The sequence below is a fragment of the Cornus florida genome, unplaced genomic scaffold, assembly GCF_030987335.1.
Source record: "Cornus florida cultivar Cherokee Brave unplaced genomic scaffold, ASM3098733v1 CherokeeBrave_3.0.0_Hap2_Chr01, whole genome shotgun sequence".
In the NCBI taxonomy this organism is placed as follows: domain Eukaryota; kingdom Viridiplantae; phylum Streptophyta; class Magnoliopsida; order Cornales; family Cornaceae; genus Cornus; species Cornus florida.
The window spans coordinates 100766141-100785116 of record NW_026775571.1 but is presented as its reverse complement, the minus strand read 5'-3'; the positions used below and the strand labels follow the sequence as shown (position 1 = coordinate 100785116).

Below are 18976 nucleotides of genomic sequence, written 5' to 3'. Positions count from 1 at the left end.
AATATATATATAAAAAGTGAGGTACATAAAAAGGTTTGTTTGCTCTATTCTCTAATAAATTTAAATGATTTTGCTGCACCTGCACTTGCACTTAGTTACTTTCTATGCTGTACAATGTAACGGAATGCAGCAAATTCTTTAATGGATATAGTAAATTCTAGATTTATTTTATTTTATTTTTAAAGTAACCAGAGAATCAGAGATGATGATCATAGAGACATTTTCGGAAGCTTAAAAACAAAAAAATAATTGGGATGGAGAAATATGATCCAAAAAGACAAAGTTGACCTCTCCCAACCATCCACGTGTAGGCAATGGAAAGGATTTAAGAAAAGGATTTGTTTTTGAAAGGCCAGCGTGTTTTTGCTGTACACAGTTGGTTGTTGACCTCCATTAATACGTGTCCAACTGATGCTATGCTAAACAAGGCTTTACTAGTCTTTTAGGCTAATGTTTCATAGCAGCAAAAGATTAATGGTAAATTACATTACTTTCTCTCAAGTAAATTAAGTACTGACAAATTATAGTTATACTATTATTATTTTAAACTCATCCGAATTTTATGGGGTGCTTTCAGTAATATTCTTAATATTTTTTTATCTGTTAGATCAAATTTTATAAAGTGAGAATTCTATCATTGCCTTGGATTAAACAACAATAAAGAAAATCTCATTGATCGTGTTTGAGGTTTGAATAAATTACATATAGATCTCGTGAATTTTTAAATTAATAAGTATTAGTAATATAATATAAAGACATTATTAACTTTTTACACTTAAAATCACATTTCAACAATCCCCAAACGAATTTAGGCCGGGGGAAGACATTCATGAACATTGAAGCTCAAAATTGAGGAAGGTCAGTGTAATTTATAGAAAAAATAATACTATCACTCCAACAATTATAAAAAAATAGGGTTTAACAAAAATATAAAAAATAGTTAAGGCTAAATAACTTGGATTCTCTCTATTTTCAGTGGCTTGGGGTTGGGTTTTATAGTGTACGTTGCGCTCTGTAAAATAGGAGAAAAAAGAAAGAAAAAGTAAAAGAAAAAGAGAGAGGATAACATTGATAGGAAATATTTACTATTTTGGGAATTATTTACTATTTTCCTAGAAAATTTTGCAAAAGTCACAAAACTAATTTCTTTATTTGAAAATTGTTTCAGGTCAAAATCAACAGACAGAGCTTAAACTGAAGTGGTTCTCATGCAACTCCATTAAACAACCACCCCCCACCCTCTCTCTTTGTCTCTTCCTCACACACACACACACACACACACAGAGGGAGGGAGAGAGAGATCGAGATGGGAAAAGATAGTTATTTTCCACTCTTTGAAACAAAGGCAGCAAAGGGACGCATCTTCCATCGAGTGTATGTAGTATCAGTATGTATAAGCATATGTTTGATATGTTTCTATAGAGCCACTCGTTTACCAACACAAGGAGAAGTAGAAAGATGGACTTGGATTGGTATGTTCATGGCCGAGCTCTGGTTCATTCTCTACTGGTTCATCACTCAATCCATCCGATGGAGTCCCGTCTACCGTCACACCTTCAAAGACCGGCTCTCCCAAAGGTCTCTCCTCAATCTCCCCTCTCTCTATATGTATATACACACGTATATGTATATTTATGTTCGTAAAGGGGAATGAAAATATTATGACCTGTTTGGTTTGTCAAAACTTAAAAAACATAAAAAAATTTGACAGTCCTATGTATATAAATTTTAATCTGAATCGACCAAGTATATTTTATACAATTTTCTGATTTTCAGTTTTCAAAAGACAAAAAAATTGTTCGTTGACCTTAAGTTATTGAGAAAAAGGTATGATTGTTGTTGTTGTATATTTATGTGCGTGTTTTGCTTATATTATATTTTTGTATGTGTTGTAAATTGCAACAGATACGAGAAGGTTTTGCCCGGGGTGGACATAGTTGTGTGCACTGCTGATCCTATAATAGAGCCACCAATAATGGTGATCAACACTGTCCTCTCCATGGCGGCTTATGACTACCCACCGGAAAAGTTGAGCGTCTATCTTTCCGATGATGGCGGCTCCGAGTTGACGCTCTATGCTCTTTTAGAGGCTTCTCGCTTCTTCAAACACTGGCTGCCATATTGCAGGAAATTCAAAATAGAACCGCCGGCACCGGCAGCTTATTTTTCCACCGTTGGTAAACCACGAGATGGTAGTTCCATGGCTGAAGAATGGTCCTCCATCAGGGTACGAAAACTAAATTTATTTTATGGTCCTCTTACTAGTATTAGATGGTCTTCAAATAATACTAAGAATCTATTGTTTTTTAATTATGTTATAAAAAGTTTCATATCATTATATTTTGGACACTAGATGAAGAGTTCAAAAAAGATTTACAATCACAATAATTATGTGGATGTGGATTCAATTCTGTTTCACATCGGCAGTCACGTGGGTCTATAATTACGTGACTGCGACTCTACAAAAATTAATAAAAAACTTAGTCATGGAAGCGACAAGTACATTTGATTCTTTTTTTTATTATTATTATTTTGTTCTTGAAATTTATATATATATATTTCCTTTTAAATCCAAGCTTGTTTTATCATCCTAGTATATGTATATATGGCACCACTTTGGTTGTTTACTTGCGAAGGTGAATTATTGATCGATCATTGATATCAAATTTGGCAGTGTCCAAATCAACAGTGGGGCCGTTTATAAAGAAAAAATCGTACCACTTTAGCTTGACGGACCAACTGATTGATATTTATCCTTATTCTACAAAAATGTTACGGACGATAACAATTTACGTACCACAAGAAAAATCCACATGCTCCAACAATTATTCTAAGATTATCTCTTTTGGAAATATATATTTTTTTGATCCAACAAGTCATATCATTAATCATAGGTTACGGATATTTTTTTTTTTTTACTTCCTAAAATAGAAGATGAGGATTACTATAAAATAAACAAAGATAAGACTAACTTATGTAGCCACCTATGTTCACTATGCTAATCTTATAATTTACTTTTATTTAGTTTCAAACTATAATTCACTTGAGTTCACATTTCTTAGTTTATATATATATATATATATATATATATATATATATATGATTAGGTGGATACTGACAGTACCTTTAAATGCTCATTATGAAGTTTGAACCACTCCCTTTCCCTATAAATGTTGATTATGAAGCTTGAACCACTCACTTCTCCTTTGAAGGTGGAGAGTTTATAAAAAAAAATAAGTTTATTTTTACTGACATCTATTCTGCCAATTATTACTTTGAAACGTCTTTAAAAAAATATTATCATTCACACCTCAAATCACTTTTTTGCTGTTAAAATGAGTATGGAATAGCATTTTTACCCCCCATTTTTTAATGTCTTTTATTTTAAAACCTATAAAGACAAAATTACCCTCATTACCCTCACCCTCACCCTTACATCCTCTCTTCTTATCATATTATATATTGCCCCTCTCCTAAATTAATATTCTATCATTCGTTTTTAGGTGTCCAAATTGGTTATACCATTTGAAGTCAAAACAAAAATATATTATTTTTTTATAATTACCATTGAGTTTTCAAAAAAAATTCAATTTGATAATATGCACATTTAAATTTAAAGCCACAGTGATATAATTTTAAAAAGAAATAATGTAATTAAAAAGTTATAATATTAAAAGAGGACAGTTAATATGAGTACATCATAAATACCTGTGTTGTGCTCACAGGCCAGAAAATCATTCTCAAACTAAATATGCCATTATGTAGAATCAAAAAAAGAGAAACAAATTTTTTATTTTGGTTTTAATAATTTTAACATAATTTCAAAACAAAAGACCAAATGTGAAACTTATATTTCAAATTTTTTTTATTTCAATTTCAGAAAATAATTTATTCAAAAAAAAAAAAATCAATCGACATTATGAACTATTTTTTGTTTTCCATTAATATGAGAATAGATAAACAATTGTAGAAAATTACCATTCTATTTTTTTAATTTATATACATACAAAGCTTTTCTTGTACATCATAAATCTTGATTATTCTTTGCGTCACCAATATTGCAAATCCAAAGGAAGAACCAAAAAAAAAAACCTGTTTCAAAAGGCAATAGCCGCAATAGGAAAGCCTTCAATTATTTTTCAAAAAAAAAAAAATTTAATTAAAAAAAAAAAAAAACCTGTTTTCATCCGTTGTTAGTTGTTGGGTGTGATGGTAAGGGCGGTTATTGCAAGTGATTTTGGGGTGAGGTGGTGATGGCTGTTATGGGATGGGGGTGGTATTGCTGCAACTGTGGTAGTGTGCGACGGCTACCAGTTGCAACGGTGGTGGTGTAAGGATATTATCTCAAATATATATATATATATATATATATATATATATATAACGATAGATAGATATATATAGTACATCAAATATATATATACACACTATAGGGGTAGTTAAGTCTTTTAGTATATTTCTTTAGGTTAAGTGTTCTTTTGTTTTTTTTTTTTTTTTTTTTTTTTTTTTTGACAAAGTCAAAAAGTATTTAAGTCATTTTATATTATGTCAGATATCTAAAAATAACAGTTGGTGTGAGTGAAAAACAAAACAAACGTTTATAGCATGAGTGGTAGTAATTTTTGAAAATTGTTTTAAGGCAATATTTGACCAATTTGAAGGGATGTTTAAAAATAAAATAAAAAAAATTATACCATCTTAACTAATGGTAGAGTTTGCCCAGTGTTGAGGACAAATAATAATAGTAGGGATGGTAAAGACAAGAGTGTGTGTTTTATTATTTAGGGGTGGGTGTGTATTTGTGTGCATGTATGTGTACATAATTAGTATATGTTTTCTACTACTTTATAGAAATTGTACGAAGAGATGAAGAAACGGATCGAGGATTCTACAAAGCTAGGCCGAATTGCAGATGAATTTCGGAAAGAGCATAAAGGATTTCGTGAGTGGGACTTGCCTGTAACCAAAAGAGATCATCACACCATTCTTCAAGTACTGTTTACTTTATTTTTTTCATTATTGTCAATTTTTAATTTTATATAAATTAAAGTCCCAAAAATTTTGTTTATCTTTCTATTTTTGTATGTCCCAAAATACATATGTACTATTTTTTATAATATTTCTAAATTATTATTTTTTTTTTACTAAAAAAATATACTAATTACAAGATACAGTACTATTTTATCTTTTAATAAATATATATTTAAAAATTTACTATTATCAATACAATAAAAAAATGTTAAAAACTCGTTGCCATACAAAGTTGGATTCTCCAACAGGCCAAAATTTTCTGCAGAGAGGGAGTATATATTATGATTGTTCTTCTTCATCCAAAGAAAAAACAATAATATATATATATATTATGGTTCATTCTCCTCAAAATAATATTAATAATAATAAATAAATAATAAAACGCCATTGCTGTCGTTGGAGTCGTGGGCACTTCTCCCCTTCCGAATATATGTCCAGAGTCACTGCTTAATTAATTTACAACCCAAGTTTTTTTATATTATACTTTTTTTTTAATTCCAAGATATTAAATAATGGGAGAGACTCCAAAGCTGTGGACATTGAAGGACAACCTTTGCCAACATTGGTATACTTGGCACGTGAGAAAAGACCGCAATACCACCACCACTTCAAAGCAGGAGCCATGAATGCCCTGGTAGGATAATCGTACACAAATGTTTATTATTAATACATTAAAATGATAAATAGTAAGGGAGTTAGATTTATTTATTTATTTATTTTATTATGTCAATCATCTTTTACTTACATATATATATAGTCGGATATATCCGACTTTTAAACTCTGTGTTCATCTCTAAATACACATACCTATGTGCATTTATCCATTTTCAAAACTTATTCAGGCATATATAAAAAACATGCCATTTAGTCCTACATAATAATATGTAGTCACAAATTCGTGTATCATTAATAGGCAGTTTTTTTTTTTTTTATCTTTTCATAATGATGATTGTCATTGTTGTTATAATTCAATGAATAGATAAGGGTGTCATCAAAGATAAGCAATGCTCCGATTATCCTTAACGTGGACTGCGACATGTATTCGAACAATTCGGAATCAGTGAGAGAAGCACTGTGATTTTTCATGGATGAAGAGAAAGGCCGCCAGATTGCTTATGTTCAGTTTCCACAAGTGTTTGATAACGTCACAACGAATGATATTTATAGTAGTTCCTTGAGGGTAATCTCTAAGGTAATTAACCAGAGCTCTAGTTTCATAATACTCAAAAGTTTTTATTCATAAATGGTAAGAGGATTTTACATGTTTCCTACCCTGAGAAACTTGTGGTTGAAGGTGGAGATTGCAGGTTTGGATGCTAATGGAGGGCCTTTTTATATCGGTAGTGGTTGCTTTCACCGGAGAGAGAGTCTATCCGGTAAGAAGTACGATAAGGAATGTAAAGCTGAGTGGAAAACACAAATTGATCACACAAAGGTTGAAGAAAGTGCAAATGTGCTCGAAGAGACATCCAAAGTTCTTGCAAGTTGTACCTATGAAGAGAACACTATGGGGAAACGAGGTCTCTCTCTCTCTCTCTCTCTCTCTCAAACTGATCCTGTGCACTAGGAGGGTGGAGATCACTCCTGGGGTACACACCCATCACCCCGATCTCCATTTTTCTTACGTGTACAGAACTGTCAAGTGCATAGAACGGAATCCAAGTTCTTTTTCTTCATCTCTCCCTCTCTCTCACACACACACACATACACACATATTGAGATCATAAATGTTGATATGCAGATGGGATTGATGTATGGATGTCCAGTAGAACTGTAGAAGATGTAATTACAGGATTGGTAATAAAATGTAGAGGCTGGAAACCTGTCTATTTTAATCCGAAAAGGGATGGTTTTTTAGGACTCGCACCGGTAACTCTATTGCAGTCACTAATACAACATAAGAGATGGTCAGAAGGTGATTTTCAGATTTTTCTCTCCAAACACTGCCCGTTTGTGTACGGATATAGAAGGATCCCTCTTAACACTTCAAATTTCGTACTGTTGCTACATGGGTTGGGCTCCAAATTGCTTGGCTACACTATACTACGTTGCTGTCCCTCCTCTTTGTACCCTTAGAGGCATCTCCTTGTTCCCAAAGGTATGGACCTTAAACTTTTAGAACAGATACTTATAGATTTTATATACTTCACCTAATTTCGTCAAATGATCATCTAAATAATTCTATAAATTGTTCCAGTTTTAAAGACTTTAATCTTGTTGTGCCACAGTTATCGAGCCCCTGGGCTCTTCCATTTGCATGTGCTATCGTTGCAAAATACATATATAGCTATGCAGAGTTCCTCTGGTGTGGAGGTGGATCTCAAGAATGGTGGAATGATCAGAGGATGTGGTTGTTCAAAAGATTAACTTCCTACTTGTTCAGCTTCTCAGAATCAATCTTGAAGGTGTTAGGCTTCACCAGCTCAGGTTTTGTGGTCACCGCGAAGGTGGCTGACAAGGAAGTGTCTCAGAGATACAAGCAAGAGCTCATGGAGTTCGGTGCCCCTTCCCCAATGTTCACCATTATAGCAACACTGGCACTGGTCAACCTGTTCAGTTTTGTTGGGGTGGTAAAGAAGGTCATTTGGGATTTGCAAACTCAGTTTTTAGATCAATTTGCACTACAGATGCTGCTATGTGCCCTACTGGTTCTCATCAACCTGCCTGTATTCCAAGGACTCTTCTTCCGAAAGGACAATGGCCGTATGCCAAATTCTGTCACGTACCAATCAATTATTGTAGCTACACTTGCTCATTTAGTAGCCTTGTATTAGATTTTTATCACTGCAGACCATAGTCTCTACTAAAATTATGTACTTAGATTTGAATATATGGTTTCAAAATATTTCCTAAAAAAGTAAAAACTATGTCTTTGATTATTACTTGTCTTTTGCTTCAAATCAGAATTGACTAAAGAAAGTAGGTACCAACTCGGTGTATTTGTCTGCACTAAGAAATAATTAAGCTAAAGATCTAGATCTCAATTATTAAATTGGCCTTAAACTAAAGAGAGAGTCAATGATCAGACAAAAGTAAGTGCAGAGCTTACACAAGCTCTTCCACCAAGACAACATGACACTATACTGTTATCCCATCCTATCCTAAAGCATAATCCTACTCAAGCACCACAAACACACACGCACACACATACGAAGAGAGATGGCTATCTTCCTCTTTTTGAAACAAAAGAGGCAGCAAAGGGGCGTACACTCTTCCGATTGTACGCAGTTTTGGTGTTTGTGGGTATATGTTCGATCTGGATTTACAGAGTGTCATCTACCAGCACAGGGTGAAATAGGAAGATGGCCGTGGATAGGCTTGTTTTTGGGTGATCTCTGGTTTGGTCTCTATTGGCTTGTCACTCAATCTGTCAGGTGGAATCGCGTCTATCGTTACACTTTCAAAGACAAACTCTCTCAAAGGTGCATTATAATCATATATTCATAGAGAGATATATATTTATATATATGCATGTGTGTGTGTGTCAGTGTGCTATCTTTCTTACTGTTAATATGAAACAACAGATATGAGAAGGCTCTACCGGGTGTAGACATATTTGTGTGCACAGCAGACCCCAAATTAGAGCCACCAATAATGGTGATCAACACTGTTCTATCAGTCATGGCATATGACTACCCAACAGAGAAGCTAAGTGTTTATCTATCTGACGATGGTGGATCAGACTTGACTTTCTATGCTTTATTAGAGGCCTCTCGCTTCTCAAAGCATTGGCTACCATTTTGCAAGAAATTCAAAGTAGAACCCAGATCGCCAGCAGCTTATTTTTCTGCAGTTTCGGAACCCATTTGTCATCCTACCATGGCCAAAGAACGGTCCTCCATCAAGGTACAACTATTTTCATGCTACACATACCAATCATATACCAATCAACAACAACAACAACAAAAAGCCGGAAATTATCGTTGTTAGGGTCATTACTTGGTACAATGGGAAAAGGCCAAAATCATAAATGTGATGACTCCAAGTTTGAGAGTAGCAATGTCGAACTTCTGGAAATTATACCATATATAAGTATGAAGAATAATTGAAGGACTTAAAATTTTTAGTACTGTTACTTTTCAACTTTGTATATTGGCTGAACTCCCATAGATTCGTTTCATTTCTTTTCTTTCCTTTACTTTTTATTTTTTTTCCTGATTGTAGGTATTGTACGAAGATATGAAGAAACGGATTGAAAATACTACAAAGCTAGGTCAAGTTTCAGATGAATTACGGAAAGAGCACAAAGGATTTCATGAGTGGAACTTGGTTTCTACCAAACAGATCATCAGACCATTCTTCAGGTACTTTTTGCATTAAATTTTCTTCACAAAAAAAACAAAAACAAAAATCTATTTATTTAAAATCTATTTTCCACTATATTTGATTTTATCAGTTCATCTACTTATCCAATAGATACTAATTGATGGGAGAGATCCTAAGGCCATGGATATTGAAGGACAACCTCTGCCTACCTTAGTATATTTGGCCCGTGAGAAGAGCCCCACTATCACCATAACTTTAAAGCAGGAGCCTTAAATGCACTGGTAAGAAATATATAATACACACAGCAAACGCGAACGCACGCACATGCACACCTTGTTCATGAGATTCATCTGTCTGTGGTTAACTTTTCTATAATCATTGTTGTATTTAAATTTGAATGGATAAGGGTTTCATCAAGAATAAGCAATGGCTCCATTATTCTTAATGTGGATTGCGACATGTACTTGAACAATACAGATTCGGTTAGAGATGCTCTGTGCTTTTTCATGGATGAAGAGAAAGGACATGAGATTGCTTATGTACAACATCCACAAAACATGGACAATCTTACAAAGAATGACCTATACAGCAGTTCCTTGATGGTAATCAATCAGGTTAGCCTTAGCAACAACCATTGATATTTTGAAACCTCTAAATATTATACCTTTGGTACTGATAATTGAAGATTCTATTGAGTATGGCCTGATATATATTTGAGGAACTCTTGGTGATCAAGGTGGAAGCTCCAGGTTTGGATGGTAATGGAGGACCTTGGTATGTTGGTACTGGGTGCTTTCACAGGAGAGAGACTCTTTGTGGGAAGAAGAATAACAAGGAATGCAAAGAATGGAAGAGAGAGAGCGATAAAGAGGTTGAAGAAAGTGCAAGTGTGCTAGAGGAAACATGCAAGGTTCTTGCAAGTTACAGCTATGAAGAAAACACTGAATGGGGAAATGAGGTACTCTCTCTCTCTCTCTCTCCCCCTCCTATTTGAAACTCACACACTCACTTTTCCTCCACGGGACTTGATTCTCGACCTTCTACTTTAAAAGATGAAGAAGTACCACTAGATTATAGTCGTTGGTATCTCCCTCTCTCATAGACATGTCGATTTGCAGATGGGAGTGAAGTATGGCTGTGCAGTAGAAGATATAGTTACAGGACTAGCAATACAATGCAGAGGTTGGAAATCGATCGATTTCAATCCCGAAAGGAAGGGCTTCATGGGAGTTGCTTCCACAACCCTGTTGCAGTCACTAGTACAACATAAGAGATGGTGTGAAGGACAGTTTCAGATCTTTCTCTAAAAGTACTGTCCTTTTTGGCATGGGCATAGAAGGATCCCTCTAGAACTTCAAATTTCATATTGTCCATACTCGATGTGGGCACCAAACTGTTTGGCTACACTATACTATGTTGCTGTCCTGCCACTTTATCTCCTCAGAAGCATCTCCTTGTTCCCAAAGGTATGGACCTCAAAATATTTAACAGATGTTATAAGAATCTTACTATTTCTGGGAAAGTTTGGAATCATAATCATCTTTAAAAACATAGAGAGCCTCGTTTTGTTACATACAAATCAACATTTTTTCCAAAATGCTTTGCCTTTCTCCTTTATTTTCTTTTTACCCCAATGATTCTTTATATCCTTACCAAACTTTGTTGCAGTCACTGCTCTTCTAACCTTTTCATGACATTCTCTCACCCTCTTGTAATATTCTGAATTGTTGCCAACACCCATCAAAGCATTTAGATCTCAACATTGTTGCTAACTCTTACAAAATTAGTTATCTATTGACTCTACAGTTATTGAGCCCGTGGATCCTACCATTTGCATATGTCATCATCGCAAAGTACACATACAGCTTAGCGGAGTTCCTCTGGTACAGCGGCACACTTCAAGGTTGGTGTAATGATCAGAGGAAGTGGATGTTTAAGAGATCAACTTCCTACTTATTTGGCTTCATAGACACCATCTTGAATCTATTAGGACTTGCCGAGTCAGGTTTTGTAGTCACAGAAAAGGTGGCTGACGAGGAGCTGCTGCTAAGATACAAGAAAGAGGTCATGGAGTTCGGCGCGCATTCGCCAATGTTTACCATTTTAGCAACACTTGCACTGCTCAACCTGTTCAGCTTTGTTTGGGGAGTGAAGAGGATAGTTATGGATTTGAAAACTGAGGGATTGGATTCATTGGCACCACAGATTCTTCTGTGTGGGCTGGTGATTTTTATCAGCTTGCCTATATATGAAGGGCTATTCTTCAGAAAGGATAAGGGAAGCATGCCCACCTCAGTCACAGACAAGTCAATTATGTAAACTCTATTTGCTTGTTCTATGGTCTTGTATTAGATTATTGAATAAAATTTCCAGTTTCAACCAAGACTGCTCTGAGTAACATTTGAAGCGGACTTTATCCATATCTATGTATTTGTAACTCTTTTTTTATTTTTGGTCATTGCTAAATATTTATAGTAGTCATTAAATCTTGAGTACCATGTGCCAGTTGTTAAAAAAATAGATTGGCAAGAAGAAATTTGATTAAGTTTGAATTATTAATTGCTTTTGAGATATTATTTTTATTGGAGAGATATTTAGATTAATTTACAGGAAAACGTCTCAGGGCAACAAGAAGTTCTTGGTTTTCTTCTTACTTCCTTTCACTTTCGGAATTATACGTGTTTGGGACATAAAAACTTAGATCCTTACCTACCGGAATAGAAAAAAGAAATGTTGCATAATAGCTGATTAGCTAGCAATAAGATAACACAACAGGGCAATTTAGTCTTATATAGCATCAGTGATGAAACAGGAAATTAAAATCAAAATTAGGAGAATCAATTAAATTTAGGAATACAATGAAATCAATTAAAATGCATTGGCAATGCTTACTTTACCATTAATCTCTTTCAAGAATCCCATGACACTTTCTTTGTAAGTCTGTTTTCTTTTTCTTTTTCTTTTGTCAGGGGCTCTGGTGATACATGCTGGTAAGGGGCAACCCTCCAATACCACCTCTACACATAAGCTCCTACCTATTGTCCGTGTATAGGGACTTAAGTCCTGCACCTTCTGCCAAACGAGGAGGAGAAGCTGGCGGTGCTCACAAGGCCTATCAATGGACATGGGACTACTTAGTTCTCTAGAGGTGGTAACAGAAGCAAAGGCCAAGAAGAGTACACCCATGTATGATAAATTCAGAGCATCAATTTAACAGCTTTTGGTCATCTAGACATGAAGTTCCGGTTGTCATCTATGCAACAATGTATACATCACTTGTACTAAGCGCAAGCGCAACATCATATATATATATATATATATATATATATATATATATATATATATATATATATACACACCAGTCATGTTACACCCAACAATTACAGGGCCTAAAATTTGAACACATTCGAAAGAATCTAAACCCACAGCTCCACGACGGAGAAAATTCTGAGTGCACAGTTTTCAACTTCAATATATCAAAAGCATACTAGTCCCAAGCTAAGCCACCTATATTAATCTCTTCCCAACAAGATGTTAAATCAGGGAGGGAGATATAAAATGACTTCTCAAAAGTACCATTTGGCAAACATCTTCTCTTTTCTAAATTCCTTCTAAAGAAGTCATTCCCTTTACAGTGAAAGAACTTTTCAAATTAGAACACTCCTCCAAACGCTACAATATAATTACTCCACACGGTTAATAGGTCCATGTTTTAGTGAGCCTTTATTCTACAATATCATTAGTGAGCAACAGGAGGATTGGTTAATTTGATCTTTAACTCTATCTCCCCAGACTCCACTCCAGAAAGCCTCAACCAAACATCCTGAACAACCTCACCATCTGCACAGTTAATAGAGCTTTCCATCGCTAGACAGTTGTCACTGTCTGGAATGACCTTCCTTAATGTTGTCTCACCAGAAGACGCGCCTAGGATCTGCCTTAATCTAGCTGCAGAAACTAATGGTTGGAGGCTGAGGTGAGCATGCCCCATCTTGTCATCCGCCTTGAAACGGTCTTTATCAAACACTTGCTGTTGAAGCAATAGTATGGTCAATAGTCATACAAGGATAAAAATCTAAGTTCAATTAACAATGTCATTAGCACCTTCAATATGACTTTGTATACAGTATAATTAACATAAAATTTTAAATTAACTACATTGCCTTTGGAAGAAGATGTGAATTTACAATGTAATTAGTGAAGTTAAAAGTCTAAAACAAATATGATAAAGTTTATCCCAATAAAAATATAACCAACAGCGATATAGACATATATAGATGTGCAAGATAAGAAGTGAAGTTCCCCCCTTCCTGACAACAACCAGAAAATAAAAATAGAAAAAGAGGAAAAAAGAAAAAGAAAAGAAGTGCATTAGCCAAGAGGGATAGCTCAGACCAAAATCAACCATGGAAGTCTGATGTGTATAGGCAATTTACTTGATAACTACTCCACAACTTACAATACCAACCCACTAAAGAGGTCGAGAAACCAGCAAAATCCCGACCCATTTAGACAATAAAAACACCATCGCCAAATGAATAGTACAGTAGAGCTCAATTTTATGACTTCGCTTTGCATATAAAGATGTAGTAAGGATCATCTATTGTCTGGTCTATGGTTACTGACAGTCAGAGTTCTATCCAAAGATGCTAACAAAACCAAAAAAAAAAAAAAAAGAAGTCTACTTTTGGAAGAAAATGCAAATTAAGACAAATTTAATTGGGAAACTACCAACCCAAAGATGTTCTTGCCCAGTATTAACAAAAAGGTATACAACAGGTGAATAATCACCTCATACAAAAAAGCAAGAGACACTACCCATCAGCAGTAGGAACTCCACTTGGAGAGAAATGATAAGGACGCATGTCACTGATAATTCGCTTCCCCAATAAAACCCTAAGAAGCATGAATGCGGACAGTGGCAGGGATGCAACACCACAGGGACATGCTGATTCAGCAAACCTCAAGAAAAAGGACAAAGATACAACGAGGACATTAGAAAATTTTACATTTGCCGTAGTTTCTTAAAGATATGCTTATTCCTAAAAGAATACAGGTATTACAGATATAAAATAACAAAAGAATTGGGCACTTCTCTTTTGTGTGTGGGGAAAAGAAAGAAAAGAATGCAAGTCATCAGATAACTAGATGAGGGGTATAACTATTAATTAGATGAGGGGTATCACTATCAAACCCTATTTCACTATGGTCGATTCAACAGGGAGAGACAACAAAGAAAAGGATTTCCAATCAGACCCTGTTCTGGTTTTTGCAGACTTACAAAAAAAAATTCACTACCTAGCCCATCGCATTACTGAGAGGAAGCTGTTGGGACATGTTCTAGGAGCAAAATGAGATGAAATCACTTCGTCTCATTCCCAATGCCAACAGTATGCCCTCCTCTTCCACCTCCCCCTCAGTATGCCCTCCTCTTCCACCTCCCCCTCATTCTCCTCCTCCTTCCTCCCTCCCCTCCCCTCCCCTCCCCCCTTTCTCTATCTCAATCCACCAACTAAGCAGTGGGGCTTCAGAGTTCAAATCTTGATTAGAAAGCAACTTCTTTGCACCCAAGCTCTACAGTTTCTCAAAACATGTCCCCTGTTCTTTAAAGTTTAAAATAGGACAAGGACCCCACCATGTTCCAGACGAGTCTGGACGTGTACTCCAATTGTATGCCATGTGTCCCAAATGAATCCTAATTTTGTAAATTTTAAATATATATAAATATATTGGATGTTAAGAAAGTGTCCAAATGTGTTAAGCGCATGTTCGCGGCTAACATGTGTCAAATTTTGTAAATTTTAAATATATATATTGGATGTGTCCATATGCTTCCTAGGGTAAACCACTAATTTCCCTTTACAACTATATATATACATAATACATATATACATGTGTTAACCTACCATCATACTGTAGAAGCAGTAGATTATTTAGGATGCATATCAAACAGAAAAAAGGAACAAGAAGAGGAACCAAAGGAGAAATTTTTCTTCACTCCCAATTCTCCCAGCTGATAATGAGGTTTTTGAAGTAAAACAGACAAGATAAGAAAAGCAACATCCATAGAGAAAGTCAAGGATTAAAAAGTATATATACTATATTCAGGACTGAGGTCATCTAAGTAGGAATACTAAGCAAGCTTTCTTTGATATCTACAAAGAGTACACTACTCCCAGGTCCTACTAAGCATGGATATGGATACGGGACACGGACATGATACGACACGTCAAATTCTAAAAAAGTAGGAAACGGACACGGCTAATAGAAATATAATTTTTTATTTATATATCTATTGAATGAGACAATCATAGTAACTTTAATTAATTTATAACTTCTACACTAAAGTTATATAAGATAAAAGATGACATCATATCTTGTCATTATAGTTATGTTTTTGTTCCTTAGAGGTTCAACACTTTGATTCATGTTCATATTTTTGTCCTCGTGTATTTGTTTTATATAAGATGAGGAGTGTAAGATGTGTCCGAGATTGGAGGAACCGAGTGTCCGAAATGTGTCGGCCAAGTATCCAAACTAATAAAATTTACTTTTAAATAATGGACATGGTCATGAAGTGTCAGACACATGTTAAGAGTGTCCATGGAGTGTCGGTGTCAGACACAAACACGGCCCCTCATAGAAGTGTTTGTGCTTCTTAGCCCAGGTCAATCAAGATCAGACTCATCAAACACAAACTTAACAAAAGTTCCAAAAGAAGTTAAAGAAACTTTCATGAAAAGGTGTACACTTGATTTTGTATATAGAATATTAAAATCATTTGCAGCTTCGCATAAGACATTCAACCAATTTGCAACTTGACAAAGGTAATGATATAATTATATAAAATAAATTTTTTGATTAAACTGCCAGTGCTCTGATCTTGATTATCAACAATACAAAGACGGCCAAGAAAACTTTAAACTAACAGAAAACTATAATGCAATGTATTAAATGGAAGTACAATTGGATATTTAAAAAATTCAGAAATTAGAAACTAACCAAGTTTAGAACTCCAGAAGGTTCTGTGAGGGAAAAACAAAGTTCTTCATTCCAAACTGGGTTAAGGCAACTGTTTATAACCTTGGTCTTTGCTGTCTGAAACAGAAGATAAAATTTAAGGTAGTCAAATGTTTACTCAAGTAAAGAAATTAAACACAGAGCAAAGACTGTGCAATGTACACCAAACGTTGAGTGTGAGATAGAATTCCAAGAGAATTTTTTTTTTTTTATACACCAAAAATTAGAGAGAAAAAAATAGCAAGATGGTATGAATATTTAAAAATAAAATCTCAAACTATAAAAAATATAATTAACGACATATAAACAGCTGTACCACAATCACATTTATATTCTCTCACTGACATCATCTAAATGAAATACATAGAAGACAAGTAAATACCACTGAGATACCCCACAAATAAAAGAGAGATGCAATAATTTTCCTTTTTCCTGTAAATCTCTTTTGTAGTAAATTGAATTTGGTAGAGGACCAAAAAGGAAAGAAAAGAACAACTTCTCCCAGCCCTCACATTACTGAACATAACTGATCGTTTAAACTTGTTATGACATATTTAATCCAAATGTTTGATTTTGGTAATAGTAGTAATATCCGGATTTATATTGTGAATACTAAGACATAATGAAAACTTTAAAATTTATTAGAAATTGTAGGTATACATACACAAATATATTTACATACACAGACATATATTACATTTTTTATGACGTAATTTTGTCATTTAACGGATGAGTTGATTGTCATAGTCACTACCATCCTTTTGATTTTTTTCTTTTTGTGCTTATCCAACAGTTGCATTAATACTGTCAACTTTATTTTTCAAAAGACTGACTAGTTTCATAATGAGAAGGGAGTTTTATGCCCTTGTCATACTCACCGACCAGTTTCATCATGATTCATCCTTCAAAACTAAGGATTTTAATCAAATTAAGGAAATGTCTAGTTTGCACTACTTTAGCTAATTTAATCTCAGTTTCTACTTTCAAATTTTAAATGTGGTAGTCAAAATAAAAAGGATTACTTCTAATCATTTAAATAATAAATGAATTAAATCGCAATTATGCTGATTGTTTTTATAAAATAAAAAAATAATAATAAAAAAAAAAAAAAACATGATTGGAGCCAAAATTTTGAAAGAAAAAAGGTACCAATATCCACGAACTCCACATGCGTGCGCGCACGTACACACACAAGCGAAAAGGAAGTGTTATAAAATAATTTCTAGAACACATAATAACCTGGTTGCCAAGCTTAACAATGACATAAGGATCACTGCTCTTGAAGTCCCTGACTACCAATTTTTTCCCTTGCACAACAATCACTTTTAACAGCCCCAAAGGTTCTCCCATAGTCCACTCCTACAAAGGCATCAACTTCAGAAATAAGGCAATAACTACAACCTGGAAAGCCAATACAATTTTGATAAACACACAGAACTATGAGAACAATCTCAAACTTTTCAACAAAAGCAAGCTATAAAGAAACAGAATAATTATCGTTTATAATCATCATAGACATGCTTATTTGCTCCCCAAACATAAGCTGATCCCAACTGAAGACCCCAATGAACAAGTCAGCACTTTGAAAGGAAAACTTAACAATATAAAAGAACAAAAAATATATATATCTTGACCAGGTTCAACGTATAAACTCAGTCTGTCGAAGAAGAACAATAAAGAATAAGTTCTCAGTTACAAACCAGATTTTGAGGGAGAGAGAGTCATGTATGGAAAAATTAATGGTTAAAAAAAAAATCAAATAATCAAGTAACGATTTATGCAAAGCCACAAACAACTTTCAGATAAAGAAAAAACCAGTGGCTGTACAATATATATATATATATATATATATATATATTGAAACAATTTATAATGACTCAAATTAGAAAATCATGGAGAAAAAACCAAATTATCTTAATTGCACTGGCAGGAGATAGGAACAACTGGAAGCAGAGAAAAGTTGCAATATATATATATATATATATATATATATATATATATATATATATCATCTTTAAAAAAATGCTACAACAATTAGTTCATGTACAAGAAATGAAGCTCTCAAGATTAACTTTCTTTGATTCAATTATTCATTCTCAGCAGAAATACACACCAGAGAAACAGAGGTTAACGAAGTAAAATGTATGAAACCCTAGATCACAGATAGGGAGAAAGAGACCTTCTTCAACTTGAATGTAGTTGTTAGAAAAAAAAAAAAAACTTGAATGTAGAGATTAAAAGCAAAAACCTTCGATATAGTTATATATAATATATAACCACAAATGTAGCGACAATATAGTAAGTTCCAGACAAAATCAAAGCAAGGAATCAAAACACAATGACTAAAAATTCATCAAATGAACTCAAACTATGCCATTTCTGTAACTGTAACATAAACAATACTAGTAGCCCAAACAGTACGATTATTAAATTGTGAAAATAAATATTTTAAAAAATAAAGAGTGAACATACGAACTTACAAGTAAAAAGATTGGGAAAGGTCTTCTTCTTCTTTGGACTTCGTGCGCTGTCTTCTACTACTATTTATTTTGAGCACAGCGATCCACAGACAGTTCCAAGTCGTCTTGCTTCCACTAAGTCCCAGACTGACACGCGTCGGTAACCGTAGTTTTGACCAAGACGGAGACCACTTCTTTTC

The 18976-nt window shown here is 34.3% G+C and overlaps 1 protein-coding gene and 2 pseudogenes across 3 annotated transcripts; 2 read left to right on the top strand and 1 right to left on the bottom strand.

The window, feature by feature from the left end:
• Positions 1–1057: 1057 nt before the first annotated feature.
• Positions 1058–7910, top strand: LOC132309303 (cellulose synthase-like protein E6; annotated as a pseudogene).
• A 280-nt stretch (positions 7911–8190) lies between these two features.
• Positions 8191–11616, top strand: LOC132278902 (cellulose synthase-like protein E6; annotated as a pseudogene).
• On the bottom strand, positions 11302–18878 carry LOC132309320 (protein C2-DOMAIN ABA-RELATED 11). Of its 3 annotated transcripts, none has more exons than XM_059807643.1 (4): positions 18798–18878; positions 17557–17676; positions 16300–16395; positions 11302–13327 (listed from the first exon to the last, which is right to left on the bottom strand). In XM_059807643.1, exons 2-4 carry the CDS (start codon positions 17665–17667, stop codon positions 13037–13039), a joined length of 498 nt encoding a protein of 165 aa, XP_059663626.1. In that variant the 5' UTR covers positions 17668–17676; positions 18798–18878; the 3' UTR covers positions 11302–13036. The 3 variants fall into 3 exon arrangements, with proteins under 3 accessions (XP_059663626.1, XP_059663620.1, XP_059663633.1); XM_059807637.1 differs by having other exon boundaries at positions 17557–17718; positions 18798–18870; XM_059807650.1 differs by lacking the exon at positions 18798–18878 and adding an exon at positions 18566–18707.
• Positions 18879–18976: the final 98 nt, after the last annotated feature.